Source organism: Schistocerca gregaria, chromosome 5, assembly GCF_023897955.1.
Source record: "Schistocerca gregaria isolate iqSchGreg1 chromosome 5, iqSchGreg1.2, whole genome shotgun sequence".
In the NCBI taxonomy this organism is placed as follows: Eukaryota; Metazoa; Arthropoda; class Insecta; order Orthoptera; family Acrididae; genus Schistocerca; species Schistocerca gregaria.
Window position 1 is genome coordinate 571,956,529 of NC_064924.1, and position 19,530 is coordinate 571,976,058.

Consider the following 19,530-nt stretch of genomic DNA (forward strand, 5'->3'; position numbering starts at 1 on the left):
GTTTTTGCAGGGTTCTTTTGGGAGAGCAGTGATGTCGGAGATTTGATGTCGTCACCGGATACCTGATACTCACGGAGCAGTCGTGGAATGGTCGTACGGAAAAATCCCCACTTCATCGCTGCTGTACCCCGGAGGTGCTGTGCCCCATCGCTAGTGTAACGATTGTAACACCTCGTTCAAACTCACTTAAACCTTGATAATCTGCCACTGTAGCAGCAGTAACCGATCTAACAACAGCGCCAGACACTTTTTGAGTCATATAGGTGTCGCCGACCGCAGCGTCGTATTCTGCCTGTTTGCATATCTCTCTATTTGAATAGATTTGCGTATACTAGTTTCTTTGGCGCTCCAGTGTGTAAGTTGAAATAACGATCTGCAGTCCTGTTTCGCACCTAAATATACATAATTACGTATGCAGAACTTTTGGGAAGGCAGCGATGTCGGAGATTTGATGTCGTCACCGGATACCTGATACTCACGGAGCAGTCGTGGAATGGTCGTACGGAAAAATCCCCACTTCATCGCTGCTGTACCCCGGAGGTGCTGTGCCCCATCGCTAGTGTAACGATTGTTACACCTCGTTCAAACTCACTTAAACCTTGATTATCTGCCACTGTAGCAGCAGTAACCGATCTAACAGCGCCAGACACTTGTTGAGACATATAGGCGTTGCCGACCGCAGCGTCGTATTCTGCCTGTTTACATATCTCTCTATTTGAATAGATATGCGTATACTAGTTTCTTTGGCGCTTCAGTGTGTAAGATGAAATAATGATCTGTAGTCGTGTTTCGCACATAAATATACATAATCACGTATGCAGAACTTTTGGGAGAGCAGCGATGTCGCAGATTTGATGTTGTCACCGGATACCTGATATTCACGGAGCAGTCGTGGAATGGTCGTACGGAAAAATCCCCACTTCATCGCTGCTGTACCCCGGAGGTGCTGTGCCCCATCGCTAGTGTAACGATTGTTACACCTCGTTCAAACTCACTTAAACCTTGATTATCTGCCACTGTAGCAGCAGTAACCGATCTAACAGCGCCAGACACTTGTTGAGTCATATAGGCGTTGCCGACCGCAGCGTCGTATTCTGCCTGTTTACATATCTCTCTATTTGAATAGATATGCGTATACTAGTTTCTTTGGCGCTCCGGTGTGTAAGTTGAAATAATGATCTGTAGTCGTGTTTCGCACATAAATATACATAATCACGTATGCAGAACTGTAGATCTTATTTAAATTTTTGATATATGTTCCGGCATTGTATACGAATATACAGACCAGTTTGGTTCGTGCACTGTAGGCTAATGCGTCCGCCTTCCAGCGCTTCAGCGGCCGCAGTGTGATGTGCGAGACGCAGCGAGTGAGCGTGCCTGTCTGCTTGTGTGTTGGCAGTGGTGCCGACCGAGTGCAGTGACGGCCGGGCGTCGGACACGGAGCAGCTGCTGGCGCGCCCGCTGGAGGCCGGCTGCGACCTGCCCCCGCAGCCGCCGCAGCAGCCGCAGCCGCCCCCGCAGCAGCAGCAGCCGCAGCAGCCGCCCTCGCCGTCGCATCCGCTCGCCTTCGAGGTGAGTCTGCAGCGCACTCTCGTCGTCAACCACATCACGCCACGGTCGCCGGTCTCGGCCTGCCGGGTGGTTTGGTGGCGCAGTTTGCGTTGCTTATAACGCAGGGTGGTGCAGTTAAAAGTAGCCCGACTCTCCTTCGAAAGCGAATGCAATAAACAACTACAACTGCATTCTTGCGCGAGCATTTCATTTTGTTTCATCGCAGTTTCTCTTAGCGGTATGCGAAGCGACTTTCTCGATAGAAGTAAGAATTGAAATTATGGAAGTGTATGTGAAAGCACGTTCGATAGAGGAGAACTTGCGAAATTTTTGGGAGTCAAGTATCTGCATACAGGACTACCAGCAAAGAGAGCAACACAGTCGGTATAAAAACTGGCGCACTTACGGATCTGTGCAAAATGTAAAACGACAAAGAATTCCTCCGGTTCGCACATCAGAAGTTACTGTAGATATTAGCGAAACAATTATTCAGAACCCGAAGAAAGACGTAACTGACGCAAAAGGCGCATGTAAGTAGGAGAAGTTGCCAGCAGATACTGAAAAGCCTTAATTTGAAGCCGTGTCGTCCGACGGTTGTACAGCAATTACTGGAGGATCACAATCAGAAACGTATAGATTACTCCACGTGGCTTTTGCATAACATCAACGATGGTTTGTTAGACCCTTTCCATTATGTCACGAGTGGTGAAGCATGCTTTCATCTATCTTATCATGTGAACTCACAGAACATGAGGTAGTGGTCAACGGAGAACTTTAACATTGTGTGGCAGCAACCACTTCATGATGAAAGAATTCGGCGTTTGGCGTGGTGTAACAGGAACGCGCATCATTGGACCGATATTTTTTGACAGTAGCCTCAACACGATTCCATATACGGAAATTTTTGACACATTTTGTGCTCAGCTCACCGATTATCAAAGACAATACTGCTTCTTCCAACAAGATGGGGCAATATTCCACACGACTAAGGTATCTCTGGAACGATTCCAAGAATGTCTTCACTGAGGAACGAACTGTCAGCAAACATTTATGGCCACCATGTTCGCCGGATCTAACATGTTATTTTTGCCTGTGGGGACACCAGAAGAACAAGGGCTATAAAACAAATCCATACACAATACGGGAACTGAAAGACGTCCGGCGTAAAGTTGCCAGCATCGATATCCGAACTTTGCTGTATCTGAATATGCTTTGACACGCACATCTGTGTACTGATGTTGCAGGGGGTCACTTCCAGCATCTTCTACAAATGTACTTTTCACTGTAATTTTCGTTGTAAATAAATGGTAAGTTGACTTCACCTGTCTGTTCCTGTAATTTCACTGCATTTCCTTTATACTTACGGGGCTACTTTTATCTGTGCCTCCCTGTACTTGCCCTTTGTTACAATGCGAAGCAAGACATATTTACCTGTCCGAATGGAAGCCTGGTGTTCTTATTCGTATGTGACATGGGAAAGACGAAGGAGTATGGTTTAAAGTCCCGTCAACGAAGAGGAAATTACAGGCTGGCAATAAGTTCTGATTTGGGGGGAGCGTAGGGAAGTAAAAACTGTCATGTCCTTTCCACAGGAATCATTACGGAATTTGCCCTAGGAGTTTTATGGAAACTACGGAAAACTTAAGTTGTATGATCGGTCGAAAATTTAAAAGCGAGCCGAGTGTGCGTGACGGGAAGGATGATACTTTCTCACATCTCCTCGGAGACATTAACAAACGGTCCGTAAACTGTGCTATATTACCAGATACTAAAATGAAACCTACGAAAATTTAGTAATAGTTGACCACAATATTATTGCACCTAGGAGTTGGGGCGACTCCAACAGCTCGTGAGTCAGCGCGTAATAGGGGCTGACGTACGTACAACTAATCTGAATATATATATTTGCCCGGTGGGCCAACATCACATTATCGATTATCGATCCAAACAGTACAGAGGAGGTTGAACAACAACTATGCCATCTCAACCCTAGCAAAAGTGGACGCTACAATCCGATAAAGGCCAAGTGCAATAATATCGTGGTTGAGTAGTAATAGAAATAACTGAAAACAATAAAATTATTTTAAAAAACAAGTATGACATGTCATCAGTAAAGACGGCACAATAACTAACGACAGAATTGTAGATTCCCCGTTTGCGCAGTTCATGAAATGAATCAAATAATAACACTCCAGAATTAATGTCTGACGAAGAAGCAAATGTGTTCGTAGATGACTGTATTTTAATAGTAATGATTAAAACTGGAGCAAAAGTATTACCAAGGATATCTATGAATATATGGACAAAACGAGGAATGAACAGAAATGTAATAATGATCTGAAGTCCTTTAGATAAACTACACTAAGTTTCCGACGAGTTTAAAAAGGAAAGCTTACACTCAGCGTACATTACCAGCTTTGACTTGACGCCGGTGACAGGTAGACTTCTAATGCGAAAACCGTCAACAAAATAGATCTTGATGTATCCTCTCAAACAATTCCACCCTTTAACAATAAAGTGAAATGAGTAAGTGAATTCTCCCTTTAACGCTTTACTGCTTCCTGTTTTTGTTCTGATGTACATGTGTCACATCGCTATCAAGTACGCAGTACACGAGAAAAATACTTATATGTTGTATGAGACAAACAGGGCATGATGGATCTGAGCCAAGAATTGATAGGTGGGCGCATTGTCAATGAGCAGTGATCGACCATACCAGAGTCGAATGGTGTTTGCTGGTGCCGATTCAATATGATTTTTCCGTTTGAAACGAAAGTAAACCCAATGAACTTTGTAAGACTCACACTTGGCTCACTGAGCCTTTTCGTGTGGAGGTAAACTGCAACACAGACCTTTACATCCAGTATTTGAAAAAGGGAAAAACCAGATTTCAGCGTCGTCGTTAGCAGAAGCGTGGCGCAGTCGTGTCATGTAACCTTGCAGTTCATTCACAATTACGTTCAACAGTAGCGATAAAAGCCCTTTGTGCGCTTCAAATACTTACAGACGGATAGAAGCGAGTCTGCAAATTGCTCTTGCGACGAACGTCAAACAGCTCCCTTAGTAGATATCTGTTTAAACTGAATGTTCTCTCACATTTCCTCGGCGAATCAAAGAGAACTTTGATCTTGGGAGAGAACAGCGCCCTTCTAAATGCGGATCGACTTTGTGGGTCGGCAGCGGTCGGTGTCTCAAAGGCTTTCCGGTCGTTTGCTGACAGACGCCTTCCCCGACCGACAGAGCTTTGATTGTGCGATGTGGATGTACGGCCGACGTTTTCTCACTTCCGTGTTCATTCAGGTCAAATAACTCCTTCTTACGTAATGGAACTGGAGCAACGGTACGCGACGAGAAAGCTAAGAAAAAATTTACACTGTGATATAAAAGAATGATCAGCTGTCTTGGCTTCAAAGACAAAAATCGCTATGTGTAAGTCATTAGCAAAGATTTAAAGGTACAGAATTACTTTTATGAGGTTAGACATTTTGATTTCTTGTAGCTAATATTTTAAGATTCACAAGATAAGTAGTATTAAAATTAAAAATAGCAAGTATGAATAAGCAGAAAAAATACCCAATTACGTAGCCATTCAGTTTCTTGAGGTTTCCACATTTTGTACCATTTGCTTTCATGTTTCGCGTTAGAATATCCCCCAACGGCACCAGGCCCAGTTCCATTAACAACACTGTACACACTGGCAATTACAGCCGCCATTCTCCGAACAGAAATATGATTTATTCAGTAGTGGCTGGCAGAGGATACTGAATTTAGTCAAGGAAATTTTCTTGCGCTTATTCGTTGTACCAACGGCAAATTGTGGTCACGAAACTAGCAAACTCCCATTTATCTATGTCTATACCCCTCAAGCCACCTGTTGGCGCATGGCAGAGGGTACGCCAATTATGTTCCACTGCCACCCGCCCCCCCCCCCCCCCCCCCCCTCCCGCGCGCCTTGTCCCGTTCCAGTCGCGAATGCTCCGCGGGAAGGACGATTGTTGGCAAGCTTCGACCTTCTAGAAATGTATGCTTTCGAAATTTAAACACTTAACCCTCACCGTTATGCACAATATCTCCCTTGTAGCGGCTATCACTGGAGCTGCATGAGCATCTCCGTAACGCGTTTGCGCTTACTAAATGAACCTCTGACGTGACGCGCGCTGCTTTGCCTTGAATATTTTCTGTTTCCTCCATCGAGCCTGTCTGTTCCAGATCCCAGACTATTCAAATATTGGTCGAATGAGGCTTTTGTAAACTACTTCCTTTGTTGAAGGACTACACTTCCTGAATATTCATCCAATGAATATTAGTCTGGCATTTGCCTCAACTGCGATTACTTTTATGTATCTGAATGCAGTCGCTCAGCGGAAGACATTTCTTGGAAATCCTTCCATCGTGGCTGAAGAGTAACTGAATTTCGTACTAACGCGACAGCAGAGTCTTGCCACAGTTTGTGAGACGAAGCACATAATTGGAACCACCAACAGATAATTCCAGTGTTGTCACCACATTTTTTTTCTTGGAATTGCAACTGTGAAACAGAACAACTGATGCTAGAAACATAAAATGAGACATTTTCACAGAATACTACAGTATCTGCGTGTGTTATATGAAAGGGACAAATAATATTAGCAATAGGTAGCTTTCATCATATCATATGGTGACTTTGGATGTATGGATACTTTCCTAATTCTTTAGTAAAATGTATCATTCATCGTTTGTTTCATGTTTTAATCAACACACCTTATAGCTAAAGAACGTTGCAAATTTGGTTTCGTGTAGATCCATATTTTAGAAGGATTTTCAGTTTGTGATTGAATGAAACAAATATAATTATTGCTCCAAGTCGTACAATAAAGTAAACCGAAAAAGAATAAATTCTAAGTTATACCAACTTTTATTTAGGTGTTAAATCAAATGTAGACTAAAATTTTGTGTAAAAGTTGTGGAGTTAGTTCGCACTAAAAGGAAAATTAAGACTACAAAATGGATAGCTGTAGTAAAAGAAGACCAGAAGAAGAAGAGAGACAACACAACAGGAAATACAAAAAAAAGTCACTATGGACCAAGAAGGCTGGAACCACTTGGCCTTAGGATAGAAAAATAAACCATTCTGAGAACTTGAAAGTACTATGCGAACAAAAAAGGGCCAAAAGAAAATTCTAAAATGCTCTTCGTCGTACAGTAAGACCCAAACGCGAACAATAATATAGTCAACACGCAGGGATGGTCAAATAAAATGAAATTGCCTCTCTTAAACAAACGCTTGCACACTGATACTAGACCCATTGAGTGAACATGCGAAAGGCACAGGCCACAAGGACTACCATCTGACAACGCCCGCAAGTACTATCGCGTGTATAGTTGCAGAGGAGCTCTGTACTAAACTAGATAATTCCTTGTTCGCTTCGGTAATTCGTAGTCGTTAGAGCGTGTAAATCAACTACCAGGTGTAAGGCTGAAAAAGTTTCAGTGAACATGTTTTGAGTGGCTCGGCGATTACTCGTGCCACAGAACAGAAACAGGCGCGCCATAACCTGTTATGTAATTTTCCAGTGAGCATAAACGCAGCGAAGGCTCTTATTTATTCCAGTCGCAGGCGGCGCTCGTAAGGGAAGTTTTTATGGCGCACTGGATCGGTAAAAAGAACTCATAAACGTCAGCTATTCGTACCGTTTGTTGCTTCCATTCATGCCTGCATGCGCGTGCGCTCGCTTAAATCTGATTGCTTCGTTGTTGCACAGCGAATAACACGCGTGTCGTGGAAGCGCATATACATTTGAGCAACCTGTTCGTGCAACGTTCGTACATACCATGCCTCTATTCCTTACCTGTCTTTTCCCCGTCTGAGTTAGGCTGAAGTAAACATTTGATTTGTGAAGAGTCATTCTTCGGTTTTTGATGTTCTGAATGGGCACGTGTTTGCAGCACAAAATATAGGATTGGGTTCCGCCACTTTTTGCAAAACACAGATAATTATTCTTATGTTATTTTTCTTGCCCAAACATGTTATGACACTTCTGTCCAATCATCAAGTAACTACAGTTTCAATAAAATAATAACAGCAAATAGTAATACGGATGTACTGAAACATGTTTGGGTAAGAAAACTGTGTGAGAATTTATAAGGATTATGACTTGAATAAAGCAGTGGAGATAGAAGGGGCCAGTAAGGCATATTGACTAGTAGCCAGTGTACCCAGAGGAATTTCTCTTGAACTATTTCGTGATTCCCCGTGAAACAAACCTATCCGACTTGTAGTGAAGCCTGTGCGCCCCAACCCCCCCCCCCCCTCCCCCACCTCCCCTCCTGACCTTGACCTTGTTCTGGGAAAGCTGTCATCGGCTGATAGACTTGTGCGGCAGTGCCTCGTCCTGTATTTCCTGCCACTTGTATGAGTGTGGATTCCTAGATTTATATCCTTCGTACCCTATGAAGCTCATTCGCGGAAGAGGTGTCGTACAAATCCTTAGTTCCATCAGTTCTGGAGTATTGATAGTTAGTCTCGGACTATAACCAAATTGAATTGACAGTAGAGGATAAAAGATACACAGAAATGCCTCACAAACTGTCTTGGATTTGTTGTCATCATGAGAGTGACACAGAATTGCTCAGCAAACTGTAGACATCACAACAAATACATTCTGCATACTGAAGACACGTAGCCAAAATAAACATCCTAAAATGAGTCATGGATCATATTACTGCCTACAACATATATCTCGCATATAAATACATTCAGCCAGACACACAGTGTCATAGATTACAGATGCCTTCACCGAGCTAGGGCACGTAACACACAGGATCATCTAGAATCATTAGCGCCGGCCGAAGTGGCCGACCGGTTCTAGGCGCTACAGTCTGAAACCGCGCGACCGCTACGGTCGCAGGTTTGAATCCTGCATCGGGCATGGATGTGTGTGATTTCCTTAGGTTAGTTAGGTTTAAGTAGTTCTAAGTTCTAGGGGACTGATGACCTCAGAAGTTAAGTCCCGTGGTGCTCAGAGCCATTTGAACCATTTTTGAATCATTAGCTACTCTAACGTGTCACCTCACAAAACAAAAGCCAGTAAATATCACAGAGATAGAACAACAATACCGAAGAAATTAAAGTGTTTACGGTAGAAAAGGGTGACTTGGTCGGGAAACTACTGAATCATAAAGTAAAGAAGATTAGATGTTATCACGGTGGCAGTCCCGGAAGGAATCGAATGCGGCACATTCCAGGAAGTGAAAGCCTTTCCGGGCAGTTCTTTGACAAACTCGGAATGTGAAACTTCGATTCTGGACCAGAAAAATCGATGGAAATATTTCTTCTTCCGAGAGCCCTGCATTAGGATGCAGAAGAGCCATTATATTGGCGAACGAGGAAGACAATCTGTGACTGCAACATTTCAATATACGCAACATATCGCGTGTTGTATAAAATAACTAGTTACGTGATGCTGGCCGCGATCACTGGATTTGGAGCACGAACTCGAATTGGAATGTACGGAGAAAGAAACCGACCCTGGACTTGTGGAAGGAATTACACTACATTCGTGGTAAGTGATTCGGGAAAGTCGTGGAAAACACAAATGTGGGAAACCCGTTCCTCTCAGATAGTAAATCAATGTAGTAAGAAAAAGTCATTAGAATTGTGACGTACATGGAGAACGTCTGCCATTACTCTTGGTACTTTATGCACTTACACGTTCGTTAATCTTTTGGCTCAGAACGGGTGATTTGAATGATAATTTGCTTGTTGTTGTTTGACAGATTCGAAACCAAGTTCAGCAGTCATTAATTCAGTTGTTCTCAAGGGTACGTGTGTTTTCTGTATGGTTCGATTTCCATCACTTATTTGAAGTGCATCTCAATATGTGGGGTGATCGATATACTCATGCATTTGCATTATTTGCCATTGTGAAGCTCCATTCAGTTCTTGGAGTAGCAAACGATATCATCGGCGAGTTTCAATCTTCCCGATATGGAAGGTGGGAGTCATTCAAAGGCAGGGGACAATGCGGGTCATTTGCTGTTTTGCATCTTATTCTTGATGTAAAACATCAGATAACGAGAACTAATTACAAAATACGCGAGCGCTCACGTTTCATAACAGCTGCCACCACCTATCAAGTCCCTTGTGCTGTTGCAAGCCGCCTCGCCGGTCAAAGTGTTGCGCACTCCTTTGACACAGAGGGACCGCCTTTGATTCTTTAAGTGGCCATACTAGGTTCTGGGCGTCGACCAGATAGCGAGATCAAAGGCGCTTACGAGTTCCGGCAAATAGCTCGCCGACCCCTCCGTCGTGTTCCATTGATATCGATAAAACTGTGGTCACCCGCTGGGGCTGCTCCGCCCATTCATGTAGCTCGCTGCCGAGTCCAGCGCTGCCAAGCGGCGGGAAGGCGAACCGGAGGCAGCGGCGTGACCTTGGCGGTCGGTCGTCGTTTGTGTATGCAAGGCCGGCGACTTTTATTTGACGGAGCGGCGGCGGTCGCTTTGAAGAATCACTGTGTTGCCAAACATAAACATCAGTTCCTCGAATTCTAATGCCTGCTGCGTTCGCCGTTACCTCTGAACGTATTTCCCTTATTTGTGCCTACTGATGTGCCTGGTCACTTACCCTAGATTGCAAAACGCTTCCTAAGAGGACAAGATTTTTTTTTTTTTCGAAAGGGTAATGGGAGTCTTTCTTGGGTCAAAAAGTTCTGATCATTGGACTTCAAACAACTTTTTGTCTTTAGGTGATGCCACCCCTGACCTGCGATTCTAGAAGGTCGACTAAAACTCGTCTACGTCTGTCACAGCCTACGCTTTGTAGTCATAACCCTTTCCAGCACCAAATTATTTTAGATGTAAGGACAGATGGGCCCTCAGATGTGAAATGTGGTGTATAAGGTACCGCTTCCAACAATTTGTACTTCAAATCCCTTACATTTTCATATTGCAAAGCAACTTCGGGGGCAAATTCTACTGAACAAATTCTTCTTCTTTCCCCATAATACACAGTCACTTGTTTCAGGTGGAGTGTCTGAAACAATGCTTGAAATAAAGTATCTGTGAACTAGGATTTGCCAATCATCTACGATCTACATTTTTCAAGTGTACTCACCATTATGTAGTGCCGCACGAATTTCAGCAATCTGAGTTTGGTTCATTACGAAGCTTGATCTCTTCTTTTAAATGCTCTGGTCGCTAAGAAAATTGTATTCGTTCCACTGATGGTAACGTCTCTCTTCTTATCCTCCTTTCTATGTCTTACGTAGTTAATCCAATAGCATCGATGGTTTAGTTAACACAAATTTCCGAGAATAGTTTTAATGTTCAAACTATAAATTTTTCAAGTAAGTATAATTATATATTATCACCAAAACTTAATGCAGGACTGTGCACTCTCCAGTTTTGATAATATGGCAGAATTAAATATTTTTCTCCCTGTGGCTCATTAACATCGTTTATATGGTCAAAGGAACTTAGTATTTTTAAAAAGGAAAGAAGTTTTTAGTCAGTGGCAAGATTTATAATTTGTAGTAATTGGGTTCAATTCGAAAAATATTCCCAATTACTGATCGCTGCTATGCGTCTCACTCATGTAATAATTCGAGTTTATAACATAAATTATTGGCTTTGTTATATCTCAAAAAAGTCGTCGCCAGTATAACAGATGATTTTCATTGTCCCCACAGGAGTTCGAGTGTGACGTTTCCGTTGAGGGTGGCGTCGATGCAGGGGGACAAGAGCGACAAGAATTTTCCTTCACGCTGTACGACTTTGATGGTCACGGGAAGATCACCAAAGATGTAAGTAAATCAGTCTTGCAATGAACGGGGCTCAATCAGTTATTGTGTGATTAGTTTTTGTTCAACTGAAGTAGAATTCAGGTTTAGAAATTAGTCTTCCCGTTGTTAACACTTTTACCAAATACATAGGTGATTATTTCGAAATAGTGACTTATTGCTTGGGTGTTAGCATTGCAACTGTGGTTTCTTTTTTAAATTTAAAGAACAAATGCACCGAATTTAATTATGTTAGGCAATTTAGTTGCAACAGTTTGGTGAAGTATCGGGACCAGAAGGAATATCTTGTGACGAAATTTCCGCTTGCTTAGCAGCAGCAATCCGTCACTTAAATGAATTCACTACAAGAAAGGAAAAGCACTCAATATTCGTATCAGACGGCCATACTGCACCTATGGCTCGTGATAGGTAAGAGTACCATCAGAGGGGAATGTAAGGTACTCCTTCTGTATCCACCCGTTTGTTTCCCAGACAATGCTGGTTTGGGGAGATTCTTTCACCTTTCATGTGTAGAATATTTTCCGCAAATTTCAGTCTTCTTAGCTATGATTTTGTGCAGGTTTCGTAGACCACTCCTTCCCGGCACTTCATCATGTGGGACGTGGTCGCGATGACTGATCATCAAAGTTCGCCTCAAGCATCGTTGGTGGTAAACATTGTGTTTGTGTGCTGATTTTACTAGTATTTTCCAGGTCACACATGCGTATATGGTCATCGGGAGAATGATAGACGAGTACGGCCGAAGCTTTGTGCATATACTTACAGTCTCATTGCCACATGGATCGCATTCGTTGGAGCAATTTTGCTCTTGGTATCTGCACATACGGTCGACACCGTGTAGTGCCTATACTTTGAATAGATACAGTTCCACTTTTTATATACGACTCGGCGATCTAGCGTGACAGCACATTTTCGTCTAGCTACTTCAAGCTCTTCTTGATCTTTACCTGGTTCACGTTGTTGCTTTATCATCTTTCTTACGTCTATATGATGCCAAATCCTATCTTGAATCCATCACTCTTTCTGTGTTCCTCCCCGTCGCCTAACTGTCTCTTCAGCATGTGTATCTACAGAATCCTTGAATTCAAACCATTGCGTTTCAGCGTTATCAGGTAGATGCTGAGGAGCCTGGAACCGAAATTTAAAGTTAATTACGAAATATATATATATATATATATATATATATATATATATATATATATATATATATATATATATATATATATACTTTCTTGTCGTTTCCCTTTGTCACATCAAACGGTCTCGTAGGTTCTCGGCGGTGCACCGATATGAACTTAACTTTCAAGTCCTCTAGGCCCAAGAAATGGTCCTATGCAGCATCTGCAGCACGGATATCTCGCAAAGATGTCATACGTCGGCTATTTGTACAAACGTAATCAATTTCAGTTAGAGTGTTTCCATCAGACGATCGCCAGGTCTTCTTGTGTCTCATTCTAAGCTGAAAGAAACTGTTGTCCTTATAGAGCCCGTGACGGCTCCACAATATTCCGAAACGTTGACCATTATTCGTGCGTGGTGCTGACGCAAAGGGTCCAACAACATGTTGAAAGCCATTACGGTCATTGCTAAGTAGCGCATTCTTGTCATCCATAAGAAGTATAAGATCATATTGAGTAAGGAATTCATATCTCCAACAAGAGGTGTAAGATCGTTAGATTCATCGTGCAACTGCTCATAAAAAGCATCCTTGACTCTTCCGTTGGTGCACGGACCTGCACAATAGTTGGCCTAATGTGAACAGAAAGATAGCATGTAGCGACGATTCGATCATGAACTGGATTCCATCCATTTACAGCCTTAGCACCTTTTTGACTAAGTGCTAGTCCAACACTATGCACCTACAGATCACTGTGCGCAGAGCACAAAGGATTGTTTTACTATGGGTGACCATTTGATCGCTGCCCGTCCTACGAACATCACAAAGACACAGTATGTCTAGTTTATAAAGAACGAATTCATGGCGTAAGTCTACGAGCTGGCCTGATTGATTTAAGAATCGCACGTTCCCAGTTCCAATATGTGTGATATTTTTTTGCAGGAAACATTCCATTCCATTTCATCAATGTCTGATTTTTTTTGCGGGGAACATTCCATTCCATTTATCAATATCTGTAAACCAAGTCGCGCCATTCTTGGATTTTTCTAGTCTCTGTCATGCCCTTACCGAGATTTAGATTTATGCCCGAGTTCAGAACTGTAAGGTTACGATCGCTGAATTTTTCTTGTTGTTTCTGTTTAACGGGTTGCTAACCTCACGTCCAACCTTCTTCCCTTCTCACCATGGCTTGGGACTGGTAGCCACGTACCTCTCCATACAGTGAATGCGTCATGTCCGAACTGCTGAAGTTCTTGGTGAAACTCGTCCGACCCAACATGTTTGAACTTTGCCATTACCACAGTTGCGTTGTAAACAAACACCGCCAAAACAATCCAGTGCGGCTCCATAAGTGACGTTCACAGCCACTGGTGAAGTATATGAAATGTATTCGCAATTGCGAATATGGACAACCGTCAGCTGTATAATGTAATGACGACAATGAAAATTTGTGCCAGAGCGGGACTCGAACCCGAATTTGCCGCCTATCGCGAGTGGTCGCCTCACCATGAGGTTTTCGAGCACGTCTCACAGACTGATCCAAACTTTCATATGTCGCCAACCATGTGTCCACAACTTGTTCTCGTACATCTATTATGTACATTCAGATACACGGGGACATTTTACTTCAAAGTCGCTTGCCCAGTGACAGCGGATAAATATGATATTGCAGTGACTGTGTTACGCCAAAATTACGATGCAATGTTCCTTCAGAGACGCATGCAACATTGTCCTCGTGAAGAACGTCGCCGCTGCCACTGCCGCGATGGCCCACACTAACTGGCCATTTCGGACGCTGTTACACGTAACTTGAATTCATCCTCCAAATTTGCACTGTTTTCAATCACACTGAAAAAAGATTTCAACAATATCTTTGACTCTTAATCACGTGTTACACAGTTTCAATTTGCTTTTGCGAGCGTTTGACCGATACATATTCGTTCGTCATATTGAATGAACTGTTGTTTTACCCAACATCATGTGGCGAACTGTTCGTTTGTGGGTATTTCAAGCAGTACCCAAGTTATGTAACCCACGTACAATAGCGCTATGGGGCTTGACGATATTTCTCGAAGAAACGTCAATTCGTACTCCGTTTCGTTTTAAAAGCAAATTAAAATCCCTTTTAGGCGGTATCTCCTTTTATTCCGGAGACGCATTTTTAAATAGACCCATTTCCACCTTTTATTTTTACACAATGTGATCACAATTAATATTTTTCTCGGATTGCCGGTTTTGGCTTATTATAGCCATCATCAGAGATCTGAACCAATAACGAAAAATAGAAAATTAAGTACTCCATAATTTCTGTAATGAAGTAATGGTACAAAACCGTATATAATTCATCAGTTGGTGACGGGTACCTTATGTTATTACGCAGCGACTCCGGACAACGTCCCGCCATGTGGTTTGGAATCTTGGTCTGAATATGATTTATTATAACCGAAACCGACGGCTTCCAGTAGAAGGAAAATAAATAGGACTTGGATTATGATTTTTTTAATTTTTATACGGAGTGCAGTTGCCCAAGTTCCAACATTCTTATAATTCATCATGTTTTAGCAGAAAACCATTCATACACATATTTAAGAGGAGTGCAGAGGCCTACATGTTGATTTACATAAATCAACCCTGTATGAGTATATCCATGCATTTAACATACATTCATTACTTCAAACACTACTTGATCTTATATAGACAAAGGAATCCTAAGCTACCTGTGTTCATGGCACAAATGTGCCTTCGTCTGAGTGACTTCGACACACAGCTATTACATCTTTCTGTCTCTTGTTTCCGCATCTATTACCCGTATGTTTTTTTTTATCACCACCGTACATGTATGAAACAGTATTAATCACATTACTAGCGGTTTGCGGTTTTGAGATTCTAAGACACTTCAATATAGATTCGTGAGGAGCCAGTGACTAAATTTCAATGTACATTATTTATTAGATCTGAAGATGACCACTTATCGATGGGAACTAGCCATATTATAAAAATAAATGTGCAGCTGATGTGGCAAAATAAACAATTAATTTTAAATGTGAACACCGTTGCGGAATCTTTCGGCAATAGTGAAAATGTATAATGAAATTGGTGAACATTTTCATCTAGGAAGTATATTTCTTTAAATTTTTAGTTTTTCTGCCGTCTCAGTTGTACGTTTATTTTCATAATATGCCTAATCTCGATTAATATTTCATCATCTTCAGATCTTAAAAGCTAAAATAAAGTAGAAAAGTATCACAGATCTGTAACACTTTTCTACGTATTTTAGAGTAATAGAAAATAGATACTTAGTTTTTGTTTTGTTTTATTTATTAGTTGATGAAGATGACCAATTATTAATGGAAACTAGCCATATTATAAAACATGAATGTGCAACTGAGCTGGCAAAATAAACGATTAATTTTAAATGTCAGCACAGCTGCGGAATCTCTCGGCAATAGGGAAAATATATTTGTTAACGGCTTGTAACGATCTGCAGATTAGCGGAATAGTGCAGATTAAATACACGGAAAACGTAGATATTAAGGTGAACCGACATCTTGCCTCCGTGCTGTTGTTTCTGAAACGATCTGCCTTGTGTTAACACAGGACATAGCGGGTCTCGTGACAACGATATACGAGACACTGGGCTCCTCCATCAAAGTTCCTCACTACGGCAGCAAGACGATCAAGGTGAAGCTGACGGTGTCCCCGGACCAGCGCAAGAGCGCGGAGCAGCAGCAGCACAGCCAGCCGCAGCCGCAGGCGAGCGGTCGCAAGCTGAAGCGCGACCTCAACGTGACGATCCGCGAGTCGCGGCGGGCGGGACCCGCGACGCGCCGTAAGCGCGCCGAGACGGCGGCGCCCGCGGCGCCGCCACACAGCTGCAGCAGCGGCTCCGCCACCGCCCCCGGCAGCGAGAACAACGACGACGGCGCCGCCGACATCTCGGAGGACGATGACGACGACGAAGGCACTCGCCAGCACCCGTCCCCGCGGGTCGCCGTTGACAGGTGAGGCTGCTCTGGATTTTCGTATCTTTCAATTCCACGGAGGATCATAATAACAAAGTGACTGACGCTCAACTTCTTTATATCGCAGCGTCAGCCAACTTCGAGCTGCGATTATACTGAGCGCAATAGTTTCGCGAGACCAGTCTCGCGTAGTTTGAAGAAGGTCCCCCCCGCGAAACGTGCCAGTTGAGGTCGTAGCGCTGTGTGAGCCAAGCACCTGTAGGTGTTTGAGTGTGAAACCAAGTTCTCCGCTTCTCTTGTTTTCAGCAACCGGAGGTACGACACAGCATGACGGCACGATTGTCTCGTTCAAATTGACGGGCTCACCCTTTTGGTGTTGTTTCGCGCCTTGCAGAATAGCTTTGAAAATTGTTTCGTGAGGCAAGTCTCGCATAATGTTAACACACCCCTCGAATGACCTAGCTACCTCCTCGTGTTCAGTTCCCGATTACTATAGTTGGCTGCAGATGACAATGGCAGCTTGTAACACAAATGCTGACCAATTGATGTGACACAGTGGTTAGCAAACTGGACTCACATCCGGGAGGACGGCGTTTCAAAGCCACGCCCTCCCACCCAGATTTAAGTCTTCCATAATTTCCCTAAATCTCTTCAGGCAAATGCTGGGGTGGTTCCTTCGAAAGGGACTTATTTCCTTCTCCATCCTCGACACAATCCAAGTGCATGCCCCATCTCTTATGGCCACAATGTCGATGGGACGTAAACCCACGGTTCCTTCCTTCTTTTAAAACAAATTTTATACTTAATTTTCGATGTGCACTTATTTTTGTGCCCTAGTTTTGTATTTTATGCAACGAAATTTGTGTAGCTAGCGCCATAATAGAAAAGTGATAAAGGCCAATATGATGCTGACATTACTGCCGCAGCCATGTAAGGTGTTTGGGTAAAGGTGAACTGACAACAGGGCCCACTTTGGTATCTGTCAGTCCCTTTTTTAGTGTGGTTCAGGCACAGAGATTAATGTGGCTGGGTACTAATGTGGAGGTAGCAGATTTGATTCCTGGTTGCCACCTCAGATTTTTTCAACTTTCCACTGAGACTTATCAGGCCAAATGAGAAGCTGCAGTCTGGGGAGGATAACAGAGCAACATGTCTCCCAAAAGTGTTGCAAGCTGCTCTTCGGGATTCAGGTTAGGAGAATGACCTGGTCACATTACCTTTTGAATTGTTTTTTGGTCGAGGAATTCAGTCGCAAGATATGCCCTGTCCAGTGAAACAGTGTCATTTTGTAAGGCAAAATGATCATCTATTGCCATAGCATAAGGATATGTAACAAACTATCACAGTTTTCCGAGGAAAGACTTGCAAGTCTCTGTGCACAAATTAGCTACCCCTCACACAGATACTCTCTCTCATAATGGCAAAGACACATTTCCCACAGATGCTTTGACTTTTTGAGAAATTAAGACTGTTCTGCTGTAACTTTTTTAGGTGATTCAGGACTTATTCATGAAACAACAGTCCTCCATTCATTCAAGACATTGGTGTGACTATTTCTTTGTGTGCTTTATCACATACAATGGTTGTCAACACTTGTCAGTGGCCTTTGACTATTGGTTGAAGGCTCAGGATGCCATAGTTCTAGACAGAAGTCGCTACTGTGTATGAGTAACAGAAGAGTTACTATGTAACTGTATTGCCATCTCATCTGAGCTTAAGCTACCACCAATCTACTTGTGGTCCTTGAGTGTAGTCTGGTAAAAGTGCCACAACACTCCTTGGGCGGTATGACTATCTGAACTGTCTTAGTTCACGGACACAGTACTAATGCTACCACATGCACATTTCTGAAGTATTCCAATGTCAGGAGTGACTGGCAGCATTACTTACTGTCTTCGTTCGGGCCACAGTACAAACTATCACCCATTTTAAAACTGTGCTGTTGTCTGTTATATTCAGATGCAGGAGCAGTTAGCAGTGTTGTTCATTAATATTTAGTTCTGTTCAGAATCACTGTGCTAAAAGATACTCAACTTATTGTTAGTTACTTTATATTATCATGAGTTACCACATCTTGTGACATTTTCCCTAATTTATGGAAACCAGAATAAATTTTCACATGGCTATATTAGTGGAATGAAATTAGTTAAAGGAGTGCTAATGGGTATCCATGTTTAATGTACTCATGCATCAACATCCTTATATGAATTGCATGTAATCATTGTGCATCAATATAGAAATCCCTTCAAAAGTTGGAAGACACAACTATAGGCATATTTCTGATTATGTCCCCACACCTACATATGAACTAATAAACCCATCGTAAATGTGCCTTATCACCTCAGAATCTACAATAATTTCTATGTGCATGTTTCAGTGCAAGGCTTCGGAACCGCAGGTATCAGCAGCATGTAGCTTCCCGATACCGCCAGCAGCACAGTACATATTGTGCAGATAGCAGCGTTCTGCGGCAGCGAACCAAGAAACGCTCTGGCTCACTGCAGAGAGAGGAGCTCCTGCAAATCATCCAGGCCAACATGGACAAGAACAACCTCGGTTTCCAAACCTCCAGGTACTTTATTAATTTGAGTCATCATTAGTTAATAATTATACAAAGTGGTATGTTCCAGACACATAATTTTTCTCTAAACAAATGTATTGTACTTGTAAACACACACACACACACACACACACACACACACACACACACACACACACACACACACAAACTTATATATAAAAAGACTCGTTCACTGGCACTATGGAACCCAATTATGCTCACCTTTAATCTTCAGGCAGACTGTTTTAAGCTCACTGGACAACAAATGAGATGCTCAGCCCACATAGATAAAAAGTTGTGGGTTCTGTATGTTTACCACCAGTAAGAATTTACAGAAAGCACAAATGAGAAATTCATTGTACAGATATGGTTTGGCCATATGTATTTGTATTTTCACCTTACCCTATGTAGTTGCTGCACAGCTGTGACTGTTTAGTAGAAAGTGAATTGGACAGATCTTCACCTTAACAATTTAAAGAAAAAATAGAAGAAACATAAAGCTTACAAATTTTGTTGACATATTTAAACTGTGAAGCTTTCATCCTGTGGACAATAATGCCT

General features: G+C 42.6%; 1 protein-coding gene across 1 annotated transcript in view; it reads left to right on the forward strand.

Annotated features, from left to right (window-relative positions):
- LOC126272170 (protein naked cuticle homolog 2-like) overlaps positions 1-19,530 on the forward strand; it is a 1,268,099-nt gene that overhangs the window by 1,240,484 nt on the left and 8,085 nt on the right. The window contains exons 4-7 of the mRNA XM_049974811.1: positions 1,400-1,572; positions 11,220-11,333; positions 16,045-16,448; positions 18,787-18,981. Coding sequence (XP_049830768.1) covers positions 1,400-1,572; positions 11,220-11,333; positions 16,045-16,448; positions 18,787-18,981 — 886 coding nt within the window. The remainder of the gene's footprint in view (positions 1-1,399; positions 1,573-11,219; positions 11,334-16,044; positions 16,449-18,786; positions 18,982-19,530) is intronic.